General features: G+C 52.1%; 1 protein-coding gene across 2 annotated transcripts in view; it reads left to right on the forward strand.

Annotated features, from left to right (window-relative positions):
* The window catches only part of MTOR (mechanistic target of rapamycin kinase), a 138,555-nt gene that overhangs the window by 103,316 nt on the left and 10,458 nt on the right, over positions 1 to 24,781 (forward strand). For both annotated transcript variants that reach the window (XM_077763809.1, XM_077763808.1), the window contains exons 31-49: positions 1,428 to 1,528; positions 3,363 to 3,478; positions 4,589 to 4,666; positions 4,875 to 4,982; positions 8,437 to 8,562; positions 8,684 to 8,815; positions 12,637 to 12,752; positions 13,698 to 13,815; positions 16,014 to 16,265; positions 16,810 to 16,910; positions 17,589 to 17,685; positions 17,933 to 18,031; positions 18,323 to 18,445; positions 18,821 to 19,003; positions 19,383 to 19,517; positions 19,742 to 19,916; positions 21,396 to 21,531; positions 22,104 to 22,251; positions 22,881 to 23,003. In XM_077763809.1, coding sequence (XP_077619935.1) covers positions 1,428 to 1,528; positions 3,363 to 3,478; positions 4,589 to 4,666; positions 4,875 to 4,982; positions 8,437 to 8,562; positions 8,684 to 8,815; positions 12,637 to 12,752; positions 13,698 to 13,815; positions 16,014 to 16,265; positions 16,810 to 16,910; positions 17,589 to 17,685; positions 17,933 to 18,031; positions 18,323 to 18,445; positions 18,821 to 19,003; positions 19,383 to 19,517; positions 19,742 to 19,916; positions 21,396 to 21,531; positions 22,104 to 22,251; positions 22,881 to 23,003 — 2,467 coding nt within the window. The remainder of the gene's footprint in view (positions 1 to 1,427; positions 1,529 to 3,362; positions 3,479 to 4,588; positions 4,667 to 4,874; positions 4,983 to 8,436; positions 8,563 to 8,683; positions 8,816 to 12,636; positions 12,753 to 13,697; positions 13,816 to 16,013; positions 16,266 to 16,809; positions 16,911 to 17,588; positions 17,686 to 17,932; positions 18,032 to 18,322; positions 18,446 to 18,820; positions 19,004 to 19,382; positions 19,518 to 19,741; positions 19,917 to 21,395; positions 21,532 to 22,103; positions 22,252 to 22,880; positions 23,004 to 24,781) is intronic.

Consider the following 24,781-nt stretch of genomic DNA (forward strand, 5'->3'; position numbering starts at 1 on the left):
CCAAAGTCGGACGCTTAACCGACTGAGCCATCCAGGCACCCCAGACGTGGACATTCTTGGGCCCCGGTGCACACATCCTGAGTCAGACTCGGGGCGACACCCACCCATCTATTTGAAGGAGCCTCCAGGGATTATGATGCGCAGATAGTTTGAGAACTGCTGCCCTAAGGTGACCCCTCACAGGGCCCTGTGGTGAAGGTTTTCAGGCTGGAGGGCACGAAGCCCACATGGACCTTCCTCCAGCTCCTGTCATGGGGCTTCGGTGAGAGCACAGGCACAGAGGCAGCCCACTCCCTCTTCCTCTGTTTGGTCTTAGTTGGGCACCGAGCTAGAATGTCGTGGGCCTGGCCCTCTTGGCCGTGTGCCAGAGAAGTTAATGACCGCTGGGCCACCATGCTGGGTAATGGCCCTGGGCAGTTGTCCTAGAAGTCATCGCCAGTCTGCCTCTCGGTAAGCTTAGCCCAGGGCCCCTCAGAACTGGCCGACTTCAGCATCTTTATCACATGCAGAGCAGCTCATGTCCCACACGGCTTCTGAGCTGGGCCATTTGGAACTTGTACCTTTTCTCTTGACTCCACTGCCAAGACCAAGTTAGAACATCGTAAAAAAAAAAAAAAAAAAAAATCCTGCAGCATCTCTTTGGGAAAGCAGGAAGGATTCGAGTCTCCAGGCTGAGTCTTGAAGCCGTTGCCCACTGGCGAGGTTTTACTTCTGTTCATTCGGAAGGAGAAGGTGGGAAGGCAGCAGTGTTGAGAGTCAACAGGACGTCCCTCCTCTTGAGAGGGCTTCCGCTCTCTGTGGATTGAAGTCTGTTGAGCACCGTTCAGATCTCAGTGTCTCCTAGTCCCTGCGCACACGGACAGCAGTATAAAATCCGAGAACGAGCCTCTGGATTTCTGGTGGGCGTGGCCGCGGCGGAGCCTTCATCCTGCACTGATGGCTGCCGGCTGAGTCTCCGTTCAGACTACAGCGATTTGTATCCCACTGTCAAGAGCCCATTCTCCCTAAACTTGTGAGCCCAAAATGAACATCCAGACGTGTCTCTTCAGGTTGCTTTCTCTGTAGGTCTGCTCAGGGGAAAGAGCCCAAAATTCACTGGCATAGGAAAGAAGCTATTGAATGTTTATGAAGGGGGCCAGGTGTCCAGGGCATCTCAGATCACATAGAGTTCGACGCAGGCCCTACCTTTGATGAAGTCATTCACAGTCACTCACTCACAAATCGTGAGCCCCCAGGCCATAGAAACCACAAGTCACTGACCACTTCTATATCTTAGGAGGCAGTCCAAAGTGCTCTTTATTTGAAGCCTCCCAGTTCAAGGCAGGCCCCCATCATCCCGTTCCTGGGTAGCCCCAACTAACCGTAGAGGCCAGAGAGGACAATGAAGTGACTTGGGTTAATGCGACTGTATGGTTCTCTTCCCTCAGGGGCCAGCTCCACCAGCAGTGCTGTGAGAAGTGGACGCTGGTTAATGATGAGACCCGAGCCAAGATGGCCCGGATGGCCGCCGCAGCTGCCTGGGGCTTAGGTGAGGCCTCCCTCACAGGCACCCCTGTCGGGGAGGGGGGGGGGTGGCTAGGGGCTCGCATTCAAAAATTAAGGCACTGTAACTGCAGGTAGAAACGTGGGGTCCACAGAAGTGTCAAATAGCCTGTATCCCCATCTGTCTCTCCCACCTGTCCCTTTGTACCTGATGACTGTGACTAACTTGTTAGACACAGGTAAAAATGGCTCTCACCAGGGAAGCCAAGGAAACCAACCAGCAAGCACCAAAATTGAGATAATTAGTGAGGTTTGTTTGGTGTTGTTTATTTTAAAGAAATTACTGGTTTATTTTTCCTCTCTTATGAATAAGATCGAGAAGTAGAAACTTCCAACCTAGTGTCCGGTTCCATTGCCATTAGCCTTTCTCCATATTTTCTGCTTTGCACAGGGCCTCCATTTTCGAATCCTCCTCATGATCCAGTATGGCTGCTGGAGCTCCACCCATCATGTCCTTACCCCTGGCAGGAATAAAGAGAAAAGACAGCACTCTGTCTCCTTTTATTTCTTAACTATTATTCTAGAACTTTTCTAACATGTGAAAGTGAAGAGACTAGTATAATGAACTCCCATATACCCTCACTGACTCTAACACTTATAAAGATTTTGACAATTCTGTGTTTTCTGCTCTCCTCCTTGCTGCCTGACACTCACCCACCTTACTCCCTGAGTATTTTAAGGCAGAAATCTCCTTTTGGTCCCCCCAGGCAGGTGTAGATTTCTGATCCCAGGCCCCAGCCAAGATTCCCAACGTCTAGTCCAGAGATGTTCTCAATAAGAAGGGAAAGAATCCGCAGGGCGCCCCAAGTGAAAAGCTTCCCCTATGGAGTCCAGAGGAGGGTTACATAACCCTCTACCTCCATTCCATCCCTCTGGAGTCACAGAGCTTATATCCTTTCCATTCATGAGCCCTGGGCTGGATCCAGGACATTTTTCAAAAACAAATTGCTTCCTGAAGACTCATCATTTGCCGTGTGCTTTTGCCCAGAGGCACAGAGGATGAGTGAGTCCATGGTCTGGCGTGAAAGGCAGGAAAATGCCTTGTAAAACCGGCTGCCCTTCAGTTGCAGCTAATGAGGCTGATGGCTTTTCTGCAGATGGTCTTGGAAACGCTGGCATTTGATGCATGCTCCCCGCCCCCCCCCCGTCGGGGGAAGTCAATATCTCCTTCTGGATGTAGCCATTTCCCCAGTCTGTGCCCTGATACAGAGACTACTGTGCTATGACCCAGCCCATCTTTCTATTATAACGGAGCCTCTTAAAATATTTATCTCCTCCCTCCTGAGGCAGAGGTAGTGCCAGAGTGAGGCGGGCGAACTCTTTGTCTAATCCTGCCCCCTATCTGGGTAATGGCCTCTTTCAGTTGTTTAGGGGAAAATGTAATTTCCTCTGTACCATTGAACTGCGAGCTGCTTCGCTAGTAGGGAAGAAAGCCATTCTGTCTCACCTCGGGAAACCTGAGAGAGTCCTCGAGGTTAATGAGGTGCTGCATTAAAGCCTCTTGACAGGTAGGCTTTGCACTCACTGGGTCTCCCCCATCTTTCATGGAGCTCCCCAGGGCAGCAGTGGAGCCCTGTGTTTGGAAAGAGAGACGTGGCTTTGTTTGTTAAATGGGCTCGCTCAAGCCCGCAGAGCATAGGGAGCCTTTGCAGGATTTTAATACATCAGGCGCAAATTCGTGTTGTTCGAACCCCGAGCTAAATGCAAGGTACAATGACAAGGCCACGTTGAGATGCTACCGTAGCATCTTAGCAAGCTGACCACCCTAACGCTTTCCCCCCTCTCTCTCTTTCTCTCTCCGTGTGTGTGTGTGTGTTTAGGTCAGTGGGACAGCATGGAGGAATACACTTGTATGATTCCTCGGGACACCCACGATGGGGCATTTTATAGAGCCGTGCTTGCACTGCATCAGGACCTCTTCTCCTTGGCGCAGCAGGTAAAGACCTATGTGTACTCAGACCGTCCAGCAAAGGAAAGGTAACTGGTTGTGCTCTGTTGGTTCCTAGGCACGGCATGCAGCCCCCGTGGAAACGGGCTAATGTTCTTCAGCTCCGGCGTTCGGCGCTGGGAGCACAGTCGAATCTAGGCTTTGGAGCATAAGACTCACAAGAAGACTGCCAGCACATCAGCCAGGGCCACTTTCTGCTCTAAGAGGGACCAAGGTGTTCTGGAATTGGCCACTTACGTGGTTTTGGGATTCGCGTCTCGGGCCAGCCCTGCATCCTCTGGTCCCTGTGCTTTAGTGCTCCTTCTAGTAGAGAAGAGCTGTGAGTCTGGCCCGAGGAGGCTGGGAGAGCAGCACCCCCACCCCTCCCCAGAGAGGTCAGTCTCTGGGTTCCTCGGCTGTTCAGGCGTGTCACATGGTGACGGCCTAGGAAAGCGAGCTCCGTATTCAAAGGTCCTGTGCTGGCTTCGCGGGATAAAAGAGGAAAGTCATCATGTCCTGATAGGCACCAGGCTGTCTTGGGTGAGGTGCTGGGGTAGATGACCCAAGCACCCAAGGGTGGGGATGCGGTAGTGAAGCTCAAACACTCGGGATATTTAGTTGAGGAAACACAAGTCTCAAACCACAGTCCTGGGGTCTTCCCAGGGGAAATAGGGGAGGGGCAGAGAGAGGGGGATACACACAATCCGAAGTGGGCTCCGGGCTCTGAGCTGTCAGCACAGAGCCTGACGCAGGGCTTGAACCCACAAACCATGAAATCACGACCTGAGTGGAAGTTGGCCACTTACCTGAACCCCCCAGGCACCCTGAGAACACAGTGATTCTAAGCGTACATGTTCCTTTCCTTGTTGCCTAGGATTCGGGATGTTAAGCTTTTGGTTGTCATACATTCTGTCTTTTCTGAGAAATTGGATAATGCTCTTCTTTAGCCTTGCAAGTCTGGTAAAAGGTTTCTTTCCTTCTTCAGTGAACTTTTCTCTCCATCACTAGAATTTAAGCGGAATGGATAGGCTGCAGCTAGTTGGGAAGCCTGTAGACAGCAGCACCACGCTCGGCTCCCGGTCCCATGGCTCAGTTCCGGCTTCTCTGTCTCTCTTCCAGTGCATTGACAAAGCCAGGGACCTGCTGGATGCGGAGTTAACGGCCATGGCAGGCGAGAGCTACAGTCGGGCGTATGGGGTGAGTGTCAAACATTCCGCACCACGTCGTTTCAGAGGCTCATTTCAGTTCTTTTCTCAGCGCAGGCCAGTGAGGACTCACGGGCTGCTGAGGACGTGCCTGGGTGTTCTCAGCAGATATCCCGTCACCAGGAGGAATGACTGCAATGAACCCTGGCTCCTGGGGTGTCGGTGGAGTATTAAGTTGGAATGTGCTTTGCTCCCATCAGGCCATGGTTTCCTGCCACATGCTGTCCGAGCTGGAGGAGGTCATCCAGTACAAACTTGTCCCCGAGCGACGCGAGATCATCCGCCAGATCTGGTGGGAGAGACTGCAGGTGAGGCCAGAAGAAAGCCCCGGAGTAGCCGGCGCGCCTGCTCTCCCCTGCCCTTGCTCACCACGCGCTCCCTGCCTCCTCGTAGAGGCTGCATTCAAGGCCAGACCACTGAGAGGCTGGGCCCCTCAGCCCTTAGATGTGAGAAAATGACCAGTTCTCCAGCCTCCTCTTACCCTTTCCGAGGAATGCAAGAAAGTGGCTTTAATAAGTGCTGCTTCTAGACAGCCTGTTGAGAATCTTAACCCCAAATCAGTGGCTCTCCACTTCAGCCGCACGATAGAATGACCTGCCGAGAGTTTTCCAGGCCAGATACCCAGGCCACTTCTCAGACTGAACGAATCCAAATTTCTGGGGATAGACCCAGGATCAGTATCTTTTCAAGCCTCCCCAGATGTTTCCAGCGTGTGGCCAACACTCAGAACCACTGCTCTGAATCCACTTACTGGCCTTCCACATCCAGCTTTTGTAATGGGGTCACCTGATGCTTCAGCCGCCCAACCCCTACTGCCTACAGTTCCTCGGGCCACAGCCGCCGCGGCCTCTCTTCTGACACTGAGGTTTCGCCCGTGGAGGAACCTCTCCCAAGTCCCTCCATCAGTGTTTTCGTGGTACATTCTGATCGTCTGAGGTGCGAGGAGGAGTCCGTTCCACATATGGGAGTCAGCAGTCTTAAGTGTTCTTGGAAAGGACTCCTCTCCCATTCCGTGCTTCGGTAGGAGGGCAAGTTCATTTGCAAAGGAGCAAAAGCCTTCACCGCTCCAGAAGCCGCTGGTCCCCCCCTTCCCGCCCCGCTGTCTCCGTGGTTTTAGACGGTTCCTCTTGGCCCATCCATACTATTTCCAAATTCTGTTCCAGGCCCCTCCTCAGTGGGCTGTGATAAAACCTCTTCCCTCCAGGCTGCATTCCTGTCTGGGGAGCTCGGGACACATTCCGCTGGCGAGGGAGGATCGTGTGTGCATACAGCCGCTGAGGCTCTGCACCGGCCCATGCAGTTCTCTCAGATGTTTTATTAGCAACTATGAAACGCCCAGTGAATGTTTTGATGGAAAATGGTCTACCGGACACCAGAAAAGAATTCCACAGGGCAAGCATTTCCCACCTGACTTGTACACACCCCATTTTTGTAAGTGCCTGTAGTGGGGTGTAGAGTTTCCACGTCAGAGATCTGATGAAGCTTCTGCCATTCTGACGAGAGAGCCTCTGTCCACGTGGAGACCCAGATGGGGTTGGGGTAAATGAGTCTTGGAGAGGGGAAACCATGTTTGACTGTACCACATCCAAGACACTGTTGTCATCAGGGGCCTTCATGACCTTCCTACCTTGAGACGGCAAGATACTTTTTGGCTTACGGGGGGGAGGGGAGCAGATTATTTTAGCATCTGGAAGAAACTAGCAGATGGTGAAAAGTTCCCAAAACAGTCACCCGATATACTTTTTTCTGTTTTTATAACTTTCCAAGTCACCATTGTCACACTTAATGGGATGGAAAGATCCGGTCCAAGACCTGAAAGTAAAGCATTAGGTTTGTGGTAGAAATTGGGCTCTCATGGATGGCTCGCTGTCAAAGCACTCGATGAGCCGCCTCAGCTGGAAGGCCGCCACTTTGTGGTCAGGTCATTTCCATTGAGATCCCCCGCCAGGTCTCCCCTGGGGAGCAGGAGAGGTCAGCCTCGCATGCCTTGAGTTCTGTATTTAGGTTCACGTGGGATCCTATTACACTTAAAAGCCCATAGCCATTGCTGCTGGACTCTCAGACTCCCCTCCATGGAGGGGCGGCTCGTTTGGTTCCATTTGCCTTTCAAATGGATGAATTTGCCAAAGGAGCACAAGTCTCAGGAGTCCCGCTCCCCTGCCGGTCCGTCTCTGAGCCTGACTTCTTACAGTGGGCGTGGAACAGGAGAGGCCCCCTTTCCCTCAGAAGTTTTTGATACAAAATTAGCCTCTACCCCTTTTAATAATGATGAATTCATTCTACTTTTTTATTAATTTTTTTGAGAGAGAGAGAGACAAAGAGCATGAGTAGGGGAGGGGCAGAGAGAGAGAGTGGGAGACAAGCTGTCAGCATGGAGCCTGACGTGGGGCTCCAACTCGTGAACTGTGAGATCGTGACCCGAGCCAAAGTCGGATGCTTAATCGACTGAGCCACCCAGGGGCCCCCACTTTATTTTTTTAATTAATAGGAATGTACAGATGTGAACAAGTCCTTCTACATGCAGTGTTTGCTCTGAGACAAAAATGAAGAGGAAAGAATCTAGACACGTTTTTGTGCAGGTTTTAGTGTTAATAACTAGTCACAAGGCCAGTTTGGTTCTTCAGACTTCTCATCTCCTTTCCTATCATCAGTTGGGATTAATCACTTCAGGACTGTTAATGCCATCAACTTACAAGCAACATCATGTGAAATTTTAATTATTTAAAACTTCTTTTACACTTAATTCGATTTTCAAATTTTGAAGGTTAACGTTTTTTAAAAGATTTTTTTTATTTTTTTATGCTTATTTATTTTGGACAGAGAGAGACAGCGTGAGCAGGGGGAGGGGCAGAGAGAGAGAAGGAGACACAGAATCCAAAGCAGGCTCCAGGTTCTGAGCTGTCAGCACAGAGCCCGGTGCGGGGCTCGAACTCATGAATGTGAGATCATGACCTGAGCCGAAGTCAGATGCTTAACCGACTGAACCATTCAGGCTCCCCAAAGATTTTATCTTTAAGTAATCTCTGCACTCAACGTGGGGCTCAAACTCATGACCCCAAGATCAAGAGTCACACACTCCTCCAACTGAGCCAGCCAGGCGCCCCTGAATGATACATTTTAACATTGAATTTGTCAGTGATAGTCCTCTTCATCCAGAGAAACGGAAGCAAAACGATCAAAGTTAAAAATGTGTTATTTACAATCCAGAAAAGGAATTTTTTTTTGGTATTTATTTGTTTTTGAAGACAGAGCATGAGCAGGGGAGGGGCAGAGAGAGAGGGAGACACAGGATTTAAAGCAGGCCCCAGGCTCTGAGCTGTCAGCACAGAGCCCGACGCGGGACTTGAACTCACGAGCTATGAGATCGTGACCTGAGCCAAAGTCGGATGCTTAACCAACTGAGCCACCCAGGTGCCTCCAGAAAAGGAATTTAAATAATTTAATTCATGTCACCCTCATCGTAGCCCTATGACAATGGTACCGTCTTTACCCCCTTTTACCAGCCAGGTGACTTGCACAGCGTCCCATAGATGGCAAGAGGCAAGGCCAGGAGTCAAGCACCAGAGCCCCTCCTCTCCTCAGATTTTCAGAGGTTTCTAAGAAGTGTTTGGTGTTTTTTTCTTTCACAATATCCTTCCCTTGAGAACGCCGAGTTGTAAAAATAAGTTTGTTTTTTTTGGTTCAAGGTGGGCTTTGCTGTAGCCTGTCGGGGATTAAGCGATGGCAGAAGGCATAGCTAATTGTCACCCCCCAATGTTCCAGGGCTGCCAGCGCATCGTGGAGGACTGGCAGAAAATCCTGATGGTGCGCTCACTCGTCGTCAGCCCCCACGAGGACATGAGGACCTGGCTCAAGTATGCCAGCCTGTGTGGCAAGAGCGGCAGGCTGGTGAGTGGCCCCCTCCTCCTCCCTCCCCCTCCCCCCTGCCACAGGACAGGGTGGGAGGCCGAGGAGGGCCCGGCGCTCCTGGGTCGGTTCTGTTTATGACCTGACCTCTCTTGTTTTTCAGGCTCTTGCTCATAAAACCTTGGTGTTGCTCCTGGGCGTTGATCCGTCTCGGCAACTGGACCATCCTCTGCCAACAGTTCACCCTCAGGTGACCTACGCCTACATGAAAAACATGTGGAAGAGTGCTCGCAAGGTCCGTGCCCGAATCCACCCAGCGGTAGACCACGTTCCTCCAGAATGCTCACTAGTCGGCTTCTCCCTGCCTCGGGGCCCAAGAGGAAGGAGCATCCAAACCACCGTGTCAGGGAGTTTGCTCCTGTTAGGAGGCTATTTGGCCTGATTTCAAAAGCGAACCATATTCGCGGACGTGCCCATATACAGTCGATCGTACCGATGAGTGTGATCAGTTATGTTTATTAGCAGAGCATGCTGGAACGTAGAGAAAGCAGAACTTCTGCCCCCTGAGAGGAGGTGGGCCGGTCAGTACCAACAGGGCAGCCTCTTTGCGAAAGCACAGACTAGAAATTTCACAAGACCAGTTAGGGTTTTCAGACTCCTCGTCTCCTTTCCCATCATCGGTTGGGATTCAGAAGCAACAACGCCAAGTGTAGTTTGAATCCAGTGGGGAGCGTCCCCTCGGAGCCAGCGTAGAATTCCTCGTACTTTAGTTACAAGCAGGTTCTTCCCCAGACAAGGAATTAGATGTGGCTCCTGGCAGGGGGGTTGGTTTTATTTTTTGAAACGGTCTTCCCGGATGATGGGCTGATTAACCAAAAGTTGGCCCTGGAGGCAAACTCAGCACCTGCTTTGGCTCCTCGTCCTGCTTACCAAACAGAGGGCGTCCCAGCTTCCCCTCTCTCATCGCCGTGGTCCCCACACTGGGACCTGTGGCGAGAAAGGTCAGCACCGCGGCCGTGGCTGCGGAAAGACAGCAAACATAGCAGTCATGTCTCTGTGGAAGGCAGGCTTAGGGAAACTGAGGACTGTGTCGAGAAACTGATTTCTCTCTGGGTGGTCGACTCTGACTACGAATGCCACCCAGAGAGGGATCGGGAGCCCTGGCCCCCGGCGCAGGTCTTTGATGGGGATGCACTTCAGTCATAGAGACCCAAGCCACATTCTCCACTTGTGCGGTCTGGGGGTTTGTTTTCTCCCGCTGTTTGTTGGCATGTGGTGTCATGTGGTGGTGTGTGGTGTGGTGTGGTGTGGTTGCAAGGCTCTGCAGGCTTCCCAGGCCAGAGCAGCTTTGACTCAAACCCTGACCTCCTCCAGGCGAATGAGAAAAACAGAAGGTGCTGGATCTGCATGTGCTCTGATTTCCTTCCTAAGTGCAGCCTCCAAGCCTTTGAACGCCCTGCCAAAGGCAGGCAGTGGGAGCCTCTTGGCTGATGTCTTGACCAAGGAGTGGCTTCTTTCCACATGGGGCCATGGCCCAACTTCTCCACACATTACGGCCTCTTCTTAGGAGCCCACATTCCAGTGGGAGCCCATAAAACGACACGGATTAGAAATTGAGAAACCCCTGTCAAGTTAGGTGCTTGAACTTCAAGTCCAGAGCAGAGATGTCATATCTTCGCAGGCATTTGGGAGCCACTCAAAGAAAACCAGCCGCTTCGTAATAATCGTGCTGTTGAATGAGGTGCTTTTCTTCTCGGAGATTTGCTTTCCTCCCCTACAGACGGTTCAGTAGCCAGTTGTGCTCTGCCCTGCATGCGGCAGAAGGAGTGTGAGAAAAGCAGCGTCTGCTTTGTGGGAAGGCGTCAGGCAGTAGGTGAATGTGCCGTGTTTTCCTAGACGAGCCCTTCCCAGAATCTAGAGGCAGGCCGGTCCTTGCATGACTTTTCTTTCGCCAAGCCGAGCACATCCATCTTTCCCACAGACCACTCGGGCATCCGGGAGCCAGGAGGAGGATGTGCAGCTTCAACTCCGGGTGTGAGAGAAGCCCCTTCCTCTGGGTGGCCGTCCTTCATCCATGAGAGAGAGAGAATGAAATCAGTTTTCCCTCCTCGCTTCCCAGGGGCAGGGCCACAAGGGTATTTTAATAGAACATTTCCGATTCCTTGAAAATAAGCTGCCTCCCTGCCACAGAGGAAAAGGATCTAGATTCTCCCATGTGGGATGAAGTTACTTAATGACTGAGCTTCAAATCCAAACTAATGCCCGGTCCTCCGTGGTTTGGGCAATTTGTTTTTTTGTTCAGTGCCTTGTTGAGCCTCCCGAAAAGACTCCAAATGGTGTGTCTGGACTGTCAGTGACCCAGAGAGCTCATGGGCTCCGAACAGCCCTGACCTCACGGTTCCTGGTTTAGTTCCCTGCTCGACGGACATGCCGTCACCCTGAGTTATCGGTCCGTCACCTTTCTCGTGATTGATCGTTTTACTGCTGCCTCTCAATTCTTTTTTTTTTCCCTTTCTCTTTTCCTTCTTTTTAATCAGCTCTAAGTCTGGTCAGTGCGGTTTCTTGTAGAAAAACTAAAGGAACATTTATCACTTCCCAGGTGTGGGATGCTAACGTAGTTCATTTTTCAAAGCCAGGGGGGAGTAATGGAACCCTGTGAAGGCCGCTGTCTGAGGGACAGTTGTCTTGTTAACTGTTGGAACGTCTGTGTGTCTGCCCCGTCCCCTGCACGGATTATCTGCCTGATAAATTGTTGGTCACGTCATCTGGCTCTGGGGTGAGCCCATTCCACTGACGCCAATTAGTTCCTTACGTTGGAAAGTATCTGAGGTTGGTCTCTGTCCCCAAGCCGGGGAGCTTTATTTTCCTTCAAGACTTTCACCACTGACCTGGTTCTGTTTTTTAAAAATATGGAAGGAGACCGATCTGACGTTATTTATTTAAAGCGTTGATTTTTGTTTCCCCCTCTTCTTCTGGAAGGAACACACAGCCTCTTTTTCACATCCTCTCACGTAGTGTTTCCCCTTGCTGTGTTGGCGGATTTAGATTCCACCATCTTTTCCATTGGAGCGTTTGCTGTCCATATCCTCTATCTCCACCCTTGAAGCCCTTTGAAAACACTATGGACCCAATTTATTATTTTTTAAAATATTTATTTTGAGAGGGAGAGAAAGAGCGAGCCTGAGCAGAGGAGGGGCAGAGAGGGGGTGGTGGAGAAAGAATCACAAGCGGGCTCCATGCTGCCACCAGTGCAGAGCCGGACACGGGGCTCGAACTCATGAACCATGAGTTCCTGACCTGAGCTGAAACCATGAGTCAGACACTTAACCAGCTGAGCCACCTGGGTGCCCCTGGACCCCATTAATTAGGATACTGTGTGTGTGAACATGTGGGCGTCTGTAGATGGCTTGTGACTTATTCCCAGATCTCTGACTCCGTGTTCTACTCTTCCCTCATTTGGCCACCTGTTCCTAACCCAAGTGCTTTGTTGGTATAAAATCCGAAGTGTAAATAGATCTGACTGCTTGAGGACGCTGTGAAGATTTTTGCCTCTAAGCCACCCATTCAACTAGCTGTCTGCTCAGCTGGTGTCTTCCTGTTTCACTTGGATGTTTGATTCACGCCATCTCTGTGTTCTTATTCGGATCCTGAGGGTTCTGTCGGATTTTTTAAACTATAGTATAGTTTTGCTCTGCTGGAGTGTCCCAAGGTACCATAGTGTTTTAAACAAAACTAAAGTTTTACGAGCCCAAAATAGCTCCGCATAAGCCTGGTTTGCCCCAGGGACAATGTGTTGATAGTGAAATAAGCGGTTGTTTCAGATTACTTCCTATGCATCGTTATTTGGGGATAGCCAGACGAGTAGCTTTTCCAAGGCAACAATAACTAAGAAGAGCTAAGGCTTGAGTTGGAAAACTACAAATCTTCTCAAAGAGCCCAGCCATCTCCCAGCATCATGGCCTGGACCCCTGTCCATGGGGCACCCTTCCCCAGTGCTCAGGGCTGTCCTCCTGGGAGGGGGGTTGGCGCACATGCCCGTTAGATGGACAGGAGTCTCTTGCCTGGGAGGCTGGGCCAGAAGGCAAAGCGGCTCCCTGTGCCTTTGTCCTGCTCCAGATCGATGCTTTCCAGCACATGCAGCACTTCGTGCAGACCGTGCAGCAGCAAGCCCAGCATGCCATCGCCACCGAGGACCAGCAGCACAAGCAGGAGCTGCACAAGCTCATGGCCAGGTGAGGTCCCCGCGGACCACGGCCGGTCGTGCTCCAGTTACTCTGGCACTGGCCGCCTCCGCAGCACGGGGAGGGAGAGCGCTCAGGGCTCCGAGGGCTGCTGGTTGCTGACATGGCTCTCGCCTTTTCCAGTAAGGACCCCCGGCGGCCGTCAAATCGTGCCGCCCCAGCGGCCCCTGCTGCTGCTTCCCAGGATTCCGCAGCCCGAGAGCATCCACACGCCGGAGGCCCCCCTCCCAGTGTCTGGCTCCAGAGTTAGACTCCTTGTTTGCAGATGCCAGATGCGCTGCACTCAGATGTGTGTCTTTACAAGAGTTAGTTACTTACCATTCTGTGCCTCAGTTTCCCTGAAAAGGGAATAATGAGAGCTCCTGTTTGTGAGGGTGGTATGAGGCGGGATGGGGGTTAACAGAACAGACACACCAGTGATTTAGAGCCGTGCCCGAAATAGAGGAACGGTCGGTTAATGTTGGCTCTTAATGTATCAGTATAAGTGTGGTGCTGTGAGTGATAGACATCGTTATCGTCTGTATGTAATATTTTGATATATATTATACCATTCATTATACATGTAGGGCAAGGGAGAGGCGAGGGGGAAGCCAGGAGCAATCGATCAGAGAAGTTACTCAACAGCTAACACCCACCAAACATTGAAGTGGGGGTGGGCAGGTCCACACAGACCTGCCCATACCAGGTCCTGGTCTATGCCAGCCTTGAAGGACAGGTCAAGGAGAAGAGACGAGACATAAAACATGCATCCCCCAAAGCCCGTTCTTCCCCTTCTGTGCGGCTGGGAATCCTGGCGGCTCCGTCACATTGCTTCCAGAGAGCAAGCATCACCGTCCGGGAGGCTCTTGCGCTCCCCCACACGTCACTTGTCCTCCTCGCTGGAGGGCGAGGGCTGGTGTGCGGCCGTGGCGACACGGGGCCTGTTTCTGTTTCCAGGTGTTTCCTGAAACTCGGGGAGTGGCAGCTGAACCTGCAGGGCATCAACGAGAGCACCATCCCCAAAGTGCTGCAGTACTACAGCGCCGCCACCGAGCACGACCGCGGCTGGTACAAGGTAACCGCGCCCGGCCGCGTCCCAGCTCCACGTCCCCCTCTGGGGGCAGAACCCGGCTGCCAGCGGCCCGTGTGCCCGTGCCTTACGGCAGAGCCTCGCAGTGCCGGTCCGATCCCGGGCATTCGCTTGTTGGACTGTCAGAGGCCCCTTACAAGCTCAATCGATACAGAAGGATCGAGAGAATCTTTTATCTGAGACACACTGCATTGCATCATTATTACATTGTGGAGCACTGGGGAGTGCTGTTGTCTTCTGGATTCCTGGCCGATTGTTTTCCTGCGAGCATCTGGACCCACGGTTAATCTCTGGAACTTTATCTTCCCTTGGGTCATCTGTTCCTTCCCGGCTTCTTCCTGATTTCCATCCCTGCCTGGTCCTCATCTCAGAACTTAACTTTCTCTTATTTGTATTGGAAAGCTCTGGGTAACCTCCCGTTCCGGCATGTTCCGGCGTAGGAGACTTTTCAGGAAGATAAACAAAATTAGAAAATGTATCAAAGATGCAGTTGACCGGTAGAGGAGGGATTTTTGGAAGAACACATCTTTGAGGAGAGCACACACCCTTAGCTTTTAGACCTTCTCTAAGGGACCTCCTGGTAATAGCTGCGTGGCATGACAGATGTCATCGATTTCTCTCCAGTATTTCTTTAACTTGCTGATACTTTGTGATTTAATCCCTCTGGGATGGAAAGGGGCATCTGAAGACACAGAAGCAGCTCCAGTAAAAATCGTATCTTGATTGACGCATGCTCCATTCTGATCAGAAAAAGGCCTATTTCATGATAGCAGCAACAGTTACTCTGTCTAGAACAGCTTTAGTCCCAGGCTGGAAAATACATCTAGTAAACCCTTGATTAGCCGGAACCTTACCAATTAGAACTACTTCCTGACCAGATTAGAAAAGAAATCACGAGGGGAAAAAACCTGACTCCAGGAATTTTAGTTTTTCCCTTGTAGGAGTCCTTTTAGGTTTTTGCTGCCTTACTGTCCATGGTGGGGTCCTGTCTGCTCAGAGACGGTTTCTGTCTTGCTCACTGCATCCCCGGGCTCCATGCCCAGTGTGTAGTGGAGATAGGAGCGCTGGCTGTTGGCTATGGGGAAACTGAGCCTTGGTCAGTGTAGAATTGTTACTTGTCAAATAAAGGTCAGTAATGATCATCCTACTCTGCTTAGGTGGAAAAATGGATGCATTTATGTTAAAGAAAGGTTTTTAGCAAGGGATGCAAAGGAATGTCCAGAAAGTCCAACTATTAGCGGATTATTTAATGTCCTGACATCACCACAAACTTCCGAGGCCCCACATGGAAGTGCACCTCCTGCCGTCTACGCCAGGCAGCGCCGTACTGCACTGTGACATGACCGAGGAGCGGGTAGTTCCTCCTCTAGCAGGATAAGCACCGAAGCTTCTCCCAGCAAAGTCATTGCGCACCGGCTCTCTGACAGGCTGCACACGGGCCGGATGGGAGAGCTGGGTGGCGGACACTTGTCCCCCATAGCGTGCCATCGATGTTCTCCCCTTCCCACTGGTCTGGGTCCTGGTCACGACTTCCACCATCACTCCGCTAAGTCTCTGCTGTCTTAAATAAGCTGTTTCACATACGGCAGTCAGAGGAATCTTCCAGACCTAGAATGAAATGGGACCTCCTTGCCCTAATATGTCAGCCCATCCATAATTTGACCCCGCGGCTCCACTAACCCTCCCCCACCGTCTTCCTTCTCGGACCTGCGCTCCAGTCAGATCTTTGTTTCCTGTGAATAGCCTGGCTGACCACCCTGTATCTTCGTCCCTGACCTCCCCAGGCCAGGAGGTCCCTGCTGCCAGCCTCTCGTCCCCCCCCGCCCTTGCCCATTGAAGGCTGCTCTTCAAGCCCTACCCCAAATCCCTCCCCTCTGTGAAGCCTGCCCTGGCCTGCCCGCTGCCCGTGTCTCCTTGCCCCTCACGTTTCCCTGTCATTGGGTTGCCGGGCCCCCCACCAGACCAGAAGGGCCCTGCGGCAGGGACTCTGGGCACCCTTCTCCCGCAGTGCCTGTCACGGTGCTGGCACAGTAAGGGCCCCACAGGATGAAGGAATTGGGCTGCTTCTAGTAAAAGGCCCCTTCCCAAGTGTTTCAGTGAAGTTTTGCTCTGCTGGCCGCTGAGAGGGAAGGGCAGCCCCCTGGCGCACAGGCCTCCTCATCCTCGACTTTCGCCGCACCCAGGCCTGGCATGCGTGGGCAGTGATGAACTTCGAGGCGGTGCTGCACTACAAACATCAGAACCAAGCCCGGGACGAGAAGAAGAAGCTGCGTCACGCCAGCGGGGCCAACATCACCAGCACAACTACTGCCGCCACCACGGCAGCCACGGCCACGGCCACGGCCACCAGCACCGAGGGCAGCAACAGCGAGAGTGAGGCCGAGAGCACCGAGAACAGCCCCACCCCGTCCCCTCTGCAGAAGAAGGTCACCGAGGTACCCTATCCTTCCTCCCTCCCCGAGGACAGACCCAGGCGGCAGGCNTCTGATGTGCGGATTTGTATTTGAGGCGTTGCTATGGCCCCAGAGCCGAAGATTGAGTTTCTTATCGTTCTTCCCATGAGAATGAGCTCATTCCCTGCAAGTCCTGCACCTGTGTGTGTGGGTGGTCGTGCACATCTGCGGGTCCACTTGAGGACAGAGGCCAGCGGGATCCATCCTCTGCCTTCTTTCTCACCGCGCCCCCCCCTCCCGCCAGGCTGTCAGTGCAGAGAGCCGCGTGTTCAGTCTCAGCGTCCCTTCTCCTGCCACCCCACTCAGGAAGCCACCATTAGCCCAAGATGATAGTGATTGTGACACAGTTGCCATTTATTAAGTGCTTGCTATGTGCCGGGTACCAGTCCAGAGGCTTCTCATGCATTAACTGATTTACCTTGGTAACCACTCCTTGAGGTAGATACTGTCTGTATGCTGCTAGGCCCCTTTTACAGATGAGAAAACTGAGGCAAGAGTGTCCGTCAACCCGTGTGTGTTCCAACAGGATTTGTCCAAAACCCTCCTGATGTACACGGTCCCTGCTGTCCAGGGCTTCTTCCGCTCCATCTCCCTGTCGCGGGGCAACAACCTCCAGGACACACTAAGGTATCGGAGGAGGGCGGGACCCGCCGGGCTGCAGGAGCAGTGGGAATTGGAATTACACGTGGGGTCCCTTCCTCTTGCCCCACCCCACGGCCTCCACCTGCCAAGACCCAGGTGGAGGAGTGGCCTGGGAACACTCTGGATGCACTTAGTTCCATCCAAGGGCTGAAATCACCTCAGCTTTTAGAGGCCACCTGGGGAGGCCTAAACAGATGGCACGGACCGGCCAGTCCGGAGACCATGGGTGCCAAGGAGCAGCCAAGTCCCACACTTAGCCCGTGGACACCGTTCTACAGGCAACTTTCTATACGTGCAGATTCTCCATGCTTATCCCTGGGCTCATCTGTCTGGTTTCTGGCTTACACGGTGCTGATCCCTCTACGTTGTCGGATAAAATAAGTGTTCACTTGGGAAGCCCCTCCTTGTGTTGAGCTGAGTACTAAACGGCCACCACCACCTACCCTCCCAGATCGTCCCAGAACCAGACACTGGGGAGCCACCGGTTTGGGGCCCTGCCAGTTAATTCTTTTCTCAAGAGCCTTAAAAATTACACACACACACACACACACACACACACACACACTTGCCAGTTAATTCTTTTCTCAAGAGCCTTAAAAATTAAACACGCACGCGCGTGCTCTGAGACTGCATTTTCTGTGACTTTCTCATTTATTTTTCCAGAGTCCTCACCTTGTGGTTTGATTACGGTCACTGGCCAGATGTAAATGAAGCCTTAGTGGAGGGGGTGAAGGCGATCCAGATTGACACGTGGCTACAGGTAAGGCAGGGTCAGACTCACTCCCGTCTGCCTCCTCCCGGAGTCGTGTGTGTTCAGCCTACCATGGTAAAGACGTTGGGATCACCCCATGGCTTCCCTAGTTCCTCCCAGAGGACTACAGGGAAGGAAGCATCCAGAGCTTAACAGCACCTACTGCAAGAAGTTTTACGAGCTGATTGTTGCCCCAGAGAGTAACTAGTTGTTCCTATGTCTCACGTGCCACATTCTGTGTCTTTCCAAAAACCAGGTTATACCTCAGCTCATTGCAAGAATTGACACGCCCCGGCCCTTGGTGGGACGCCTCATCCACCAGCTTCTCACGGACATTGGCCGGTACCACCCCCAGGTACATGGGCTCCCTGGGCCGTTTCTCCTCAAACAGCCGGCCTTCTGCCCTGGTGCTCAGCCTCTCCTAAAGCTGCTCTAGAGCCGCAAGCGCAGGAACGGGGAGCCGGGCGTCCCATCTGTCCAGCTGGAGGTCCCAGGCCCAGGGCCCTTCCTGAAGGGAAAGAGCCCCCCTCTCCCGCCCCGAGACTGAGCAGTGCCCCTGCCTGGTGGCCTCACAAGAGCGCCGGCAGCCATTTCTCTTGTCCTCCTGAAAGCTAGTTTGCGAGTGTTCCTTCTGTGTCTGCCTCAGGCCCTCATCTATCCCCTGACTGTGGCCTCCAAGTCCACCACCACGGCCCGCCACAACGCGGCCAACAAGATTCTGAAGAACATGTGCGAGCACAGTAACACCCTGGTCCAGCAGGCCATGATGGTGAGTCAGGGTCAGTGTGGGCCTTCGCAGATCCCACCACCCAGCCAGCGGCCTTGAGGGAGATGGCTTCTTCCTTCCTCACGACAGTGGTGCCGGAAGGAGTACCTCCTGTCCCTCCAAGACACGCTTTTTTTTTTTTTTTTTTGAGAGAGAGAACGTGAGCAGGGGAGGGGCAGAGGGAGAGAGAGAGACAGAGAGAATCTCAGGCAGGCTCCATACTCAGCATGGAGCCCAATGTGGTGCTCGATCCCATGACCCTAGGGTCATGACCTGAACCAAGATCAACAGTCAGACAAGCCCCCCAGGCAGCCCAAAACAGGGCTTGCTGAGGTTAGCTCACCCTCGGTGCTTCTCCCTTTCCCTATTTTGGTCCAGGTGAGTGAGGAACTGATCCGCGTGGCCATCCTCTGGCACGAGATGTGGCACGAAGGCCTGGAAGAAGCCTCTCGCTTATACTTTGGGGAGAGGAACGTGAAAGGCATGTTTGAGGTGTTGGAGCCCCTGCATGCTATGATGGAACGGGGCCCCCAGACTCTGAAGGAAACATCTTTTAATCAGGTATGGGGTAAGAAAGCACGATGTGACATGACCCAAAGCCATTACCAGACCCCTTTCCCTCTGGCCTTTCTTTCCGCCTTTACTCCAATGGAGGTCACAGAATATAAAAACACCAGCAGTTCAATTGTCACTGACTTATGGGGACTCTCCCCAGATTTTAAGTGGAAAAACCACAGGACTCTTCCTGAGGTCATCTCGCCTCTGCTCCTGAACTTACTTTGCCCATGAGCCTGAGATTGGGGCCTCCGGGACTGGAGAGCTGCGCCTTGCCCGGGACCGGAGCCGTCCGGCTTAGCATGTGCCCAAGTTCTGCTGTCTCTGCTTGGGGTTCGGCCTGCGGCTTAGCCGCCACCTTGACAGCCCCGCTTCCCCCGCTCAGGCATATGGTCGAGACTTAATGGAGGCCCAAGAGTGGTGCAGGAAATACATGAAATCGGGGAACGTCAAGGACCTCACTCAGGCCTGGGACCTCTATTATCATGTGTTCAGACGAATCTCAAAACAGCTGCCGCAGGTAGGTCTTTAGGTTCTGACAGGGTTAACTGTCACTGTAGTCCTCTGTGTTTTACTTTTTATGAACACCCTAGCACTAACTCTGAAGCATCTGGCTTCACTTCTGTATGCAGACTTGACTTTGGGACAAGTCATTGCAATTAGCAATCCATTGAAAACTACCTAAATGGCATTGAAATTCCTCTCCGGAGGCAGAAACCTAAACCCTGTGGTAATTATTCACAGCTCACCTCCTTAGAACTCCAGTACGTTTCCCCCAAACTCCTGATGTGCCGGGACCTCGAATTGGCCGTGCCAGGAACATACGACCCCAACCAGCCGATCATTCGCATTCAGTCCATAGCGCCGTCTCTGCAGGTCATCACCTCCAAGCAGAGGCCCCGGAAGTTGACCCTCATGGGTAAGGACCCGTGTGTGTACTCCCGCCACCTGCGTCTCCCTCCCCCCGAGCCGAACCCCTCCCCTTTTCTGAAATTACCGCTTACGGTTCACACCACTAACCTTTCATGTGCAACATCTTGGCTCCTGCTTTTTGAGAGAGAAACGGAGGGCAAGTGGGCTTCTTCCGTCCTCCTCAGGACTCGCACTGTGTTCGTATCACGTGCTCACTTACATGAAGCCTAGCGAAGGGACAGGGAGGGAACCGTAAAGGTGTACAGTGTGGGGCCGTGGGGGTGGTGGGCGGCAGTGGCGGACTGACCAGGCCAGCGAAGAGGCATCTGGGTGCACTTGTGGCCGGTGATGAGCCGGGCTGGAGAAAGGGCTCCTGGGCTCCTGAATATTCTTTTTTACCATCACAGTCTCTCTCTGTGGGAAATGGTTGTGTAAAATGGACAACCGAAGCGGAAGTGAGTTCTCACAGCAAGCTCGGTGACCTCGGGTTGTTGCAGGAGACCTGGATGCTCCGGTGGCCCTTTGAGGGGTCTCACGTTTAAAATGGCTCATGCTGATTATTCATTTAATAAGTGTTTATTCAATTTTGAGAGCGAGAGAGCTAGTGCACATGAGCAGGGGAGGGGCAGAAGGTGGTGGGGACAGAGGATCCGAGGCCGGCTCTGAACTGACAGCAGCAAGCCGATATGGGGCTCAAACTCATGAACCGCGAGATCATGACCTGAGCTGAAGTTGTACAATCAACCGACTGAGCCACAAAAAGGCTCATGCTTTTTAAATGCAGTAGTTATTCATCCCCGGTTAATCGTGGTACACAAGTGATTCTCTCTGTGGGCTGGCATCTCCTAACACTATATGTGCGGCAGCCAGGTTCTCCCCGGTGTTTCATTAGTGACTTGGATGAAGGACCTGTGTCCAGGGGAAGCTGTGAGCAGCGCTAAGCGAGCCAACAGCGAGAAGCTGTGACTTACCCCCACCCTCCAGACCCAAAAGGGCAAGGAACCCCTCAAGGGCACATAACCTGGAAACAGGGGCCATCCACCAGAAGCTACAGCCCCGACAGAGGCAACACAGCTATTTCTGGAACGGGAGCCTGGCCGCTTGTCAGGGGCAAACGCTTGGGCCTCTCCCTCTTCCCGCCCTCTGACCTCCTGCCATTGTCCAAGCCCAACCGGGAGCCCGGGGACAGACTTCACAGGCCCAAGCACACAGAGAAGGGTAGAGAGTGGGTTGTGAGGGGAGCACACAGAGGGACCATCTCTGCAGAATCCTTCCTGACCCTCCAAGATGGAGCTTTTTTAAATTTGATTTTTCACTCGACCACCATCTCACCGGGAGACCATCAAAACTGGTGCCATTCTTTTCAGGAGGCCTAGGGCATTTTTTCACGTTTGGGGGAGGTGTGACTGGCTAGGGTCCGCGTAGTCTGTGGGAGCTCGTGAGTACGGGGCTGGTCTGTGCTAACTGCTCCCACCGTTCCTCACAGGCAGCAACGGGCATGAGTTTGTTTTCCTCCTGAAGGGCCATGAGGACCTGCGGCAAGACGAGCGGGTGATGCAGCTCTTCGGCCTGGTGAACACCCTCCTGGCCAACGACCCCACGTCTCTGCGCAAGAACCTCAGGTATTCAGGACAGGCGGAACTCGGCAGTGATGGGACTGGTCTTCTAGGGTCTCCTTATGTCCCTTCACGATGTCAGTTCTAGAACTATGTACCCGGACAGAAAGTCCTCCGCAGCCAAAGTGGCAAACACAAAGAGAAGAGTTCTCCGTATTTTTAACGTGCTTGCACAGGAAATGCCTGTGACAACCGCCAAAGTGTCCAGAAAGAAACACCCATGGCCATTAGACTAGAGATGCTGTACATTTGGTGTGTTTGACCTTCCCCATCCACCCCGCCCTCTTCCCCCTCTTCCTGTTAAGAACATGGATGTTAAGTTGGGAGATTGCTTTAGGCCGAGAAATAGTCACTAGGCTGCTCCCCTGAATCAGGGAGAGGGTCAGGCAGGTTGAGGAGGCTGATGCTGTCCCCATCCACGCTGTATCCTCAGAAGGACCCTCGTTGCACACCTCACAACAGCCCCGGGCAGGGGGGGGGCGCGGGGGGCTTCGTTCGGCCCATTTACACGTGTTGTGAGGGGGTCAAAGATGCGCTCTGTTTACTGTCCGATAACCCTCCTTTCCCGCGGGCGCCAGCATCCAGAGATACGCCGTCATCCCCTTATCCACCAACTCGGGCCTCATCGGCTGGGTCCCCCACTGTGACACGCTGCACGCCCTCATCCGGGACTACCGAGAGAAAAAGAAGATCCTTCTCAACATTGAGCATCGCATCATGTTGCGGGTACGTGGCGAGGCTGCCAAGCCCAGCGCTCTCACTGTTGACATGGCTCACAAGTTGAGATATCTAGGCGGAGCCACACTTCTCTTTCTCCGGTGTGTGTACACCACGGAGAAGCCTACTGGGGAGAATTAGCTACTGAAGAAGCTTTAATGACATGAGTCCTAAAGCAGATTACCTCTAAGAAACAGAAGGACCCTAAAGCCCAGAAATTAGGTGTTGATCATTCTAGGTGAGACTGGACAGGATTGTTTGTCAGGCAGTGTGTTTACTGACACCTAATGTACACGGGGCGCTGGCCACATGGGGAAATGGTTAGCAGATGCGTAAGTAGTAAGAAAGTGACTTGTTTGTTACCCAGAACCTTGACGCCTGCGCTGCTCTCATTCACACCAGGAGGCTTGTACTCGGGCGGGGCCTGACGTTTTATCCTCAGGCCCTGCGAGTTCCCCAGGGTTGTCAGGGTTGAGTGGCCATCCCCTTCTTCCTTTGACACTGTTCTCATTTCCTTCTCCTTTGGGCTGGGGTGGTGAAATCAGAACCCAGCTCCGCCTGGACCCGGCGCCTTATTTCGTCCTGGGTTTCAGCTGCTGGTCTGGGGCCGCTCTCAGAATGGTTGTGTCCTGTCATAGATGGCTCCGGACTACGATCACCTGACGCTGATGCAGAAGGTGGAGGTGTTTGAGCACGCCGTCAATAACACCGCCGGGGATGACCTGGCCAAGCTGCTGTGGCTGAAGAGCCCCAGCTCCGAGGTAGGACATGCTCACCTCCCCGCGCCCGCCTCTCCCTCCAGCCCACTCACGTTTCGGGGCCGGCCTTCTCGTTTGTTCACGTGCGCCTGGTGGACTCGTCTTTCTCCCGATTAGCTATAGGGTACATGCAGTCTTTTATAACAGAAGTTAAATGGGTGAGCCATCCAGTTTAGCAGATACAGATTTAATAACTTAACGTTTCTCCCATTTTTTTAAATCTTTTTTAATGTTTTTTTAATTTATTTCTGAGAGAGAGAGAGAGACAGTGTGAGCAGGGGAGGGTCAGAGAGAGAGGGAGATCCAGAATCCGAAACAGGCTCCAGGCTCTGAGCTGTCAGCAGAGAGCCCAATACGGGGCTCGAACCCACTAACTGTGAGCTCATGACCTGAGCCAAAGTCGGACGCTTAGCCGACTGAGCCACCCAAGTGCCCCCGTTTCTCCCATTTCTTACAATGGTATTTGATCTCTTTTTGTTAAGGGCATTAAATCTTTTTCATGTATGTTATAAATTTCTTATCTGTTTGGTTTTTTAATTTCATTAATGGTATGTTTCTTGGTTTGGGATTTTTGTTCTGTTTTTGTTTTTTTTTTTTTAATTTATTTTTTATTTTTTTTTAATGTTTTATTTATTTCTAGGAGAGAGAGAGAGAGACAGCGTGAGCAGGGGAGGGTCAGAGAGAGAGGGAGTCACAGACTGAAATAGGCTCCAGGCTCTGAGCTGGCAGTCAGCCCAGAGCCCGATGCGGGGCTCGAACCCACGAACCGCGAGATCATGACCTAAGCGAAAGTCGGACGCTTAACCGACTAAGCCACCTAGGCGCCCCTGTTCTGTTTTTGATATACAAACATTTTTAGAAATTAGACGTTTCCAGATTTTTTATCCTTTACTTTGAAGTTTCTGCCTGTGGCCTTATATTCAGAAAGACCATCTCCACCTCAAGGTTATGTGTCTTTTTACATTTATTTTCTTTCACTGCTTCTAAGATTTGTTGCCCCATTTAAGTCCTCAACCCAGGGGCATCTGGGTGGCTCAGTTGGTTAAGTGTCCATCCCTTGACTTCGGCTCAGGTCATGATCTCATGGTTTGTTAGATCAAGCCCCACATTAGGCTTTGTGCTGACAGCGCAGGGTCTGCTTGGGATTCTCTCTCTCCCTCTCTGTGTCCCACCCCTGCTCGCACTCTTTCTCCCTCTCTCTCAAAAATAAACATTTAAAAATAAATAAATCCTTGACCCAATTCAGAATTTAAGATTAAGATTGAAGGTTTTTGGGGTTTTTTTAAGTTTGTTTATTTTGAGACCAAGAGAATGAGCACATGCATGTGGGGGAAGAGCAGAGAGAGAGAGTCCAAAGCAGGCTCTGCACTAAAAGCGTGGAGCCAGATGCAGGGCTCAACCCCATGAACCTCAACTTCATCACCTGAGCTGAAGTTGGACGCTTAACCTACTGAGCTGGGCTACCCAGAGCCCCCCTTAAGTCTTGTTTTTTTTAAAGATGATTAGCCAACACCATAGTACTCAGCAAATAATCCATCCTTTCCCTACTATGTAAGAAAGTCCATTTTTATTATACAAAAATTTGTTCTGTGCCATTGGATTTCTTTCTGGGGCTTCTGTTCTATTTCATTGATCTTTCCAAAGCTTGTTTCTCCTCAAGTACCACACTATTTCAAGTGCCATACTATCAGTACAACTGTTAGACAAAAGTCTCTTCTCATTGGCTATTTTAATTTTTCTCTTCTTTCATATAAACTTAGGGATCATTTTGTCATGGTCCC

The sequence above is a fragment of the Crocuta crocuta genome, unplaced genomic scaffold (assembly GCF_008692635.1).
Source record: "Crocuta crocuta isolate KB4526 unplaced genomic scaffold, BGI_CrCroc_1.0 scaffold13, whole genome shotgun sequence".
Taxonomy (NCBI): domain Eukaryota; kingdom Metazoa; phylum Chordata; class Mammalia; order Carnivora; family Hyaenidae; genus Crocuta; species Crocuta crocuta.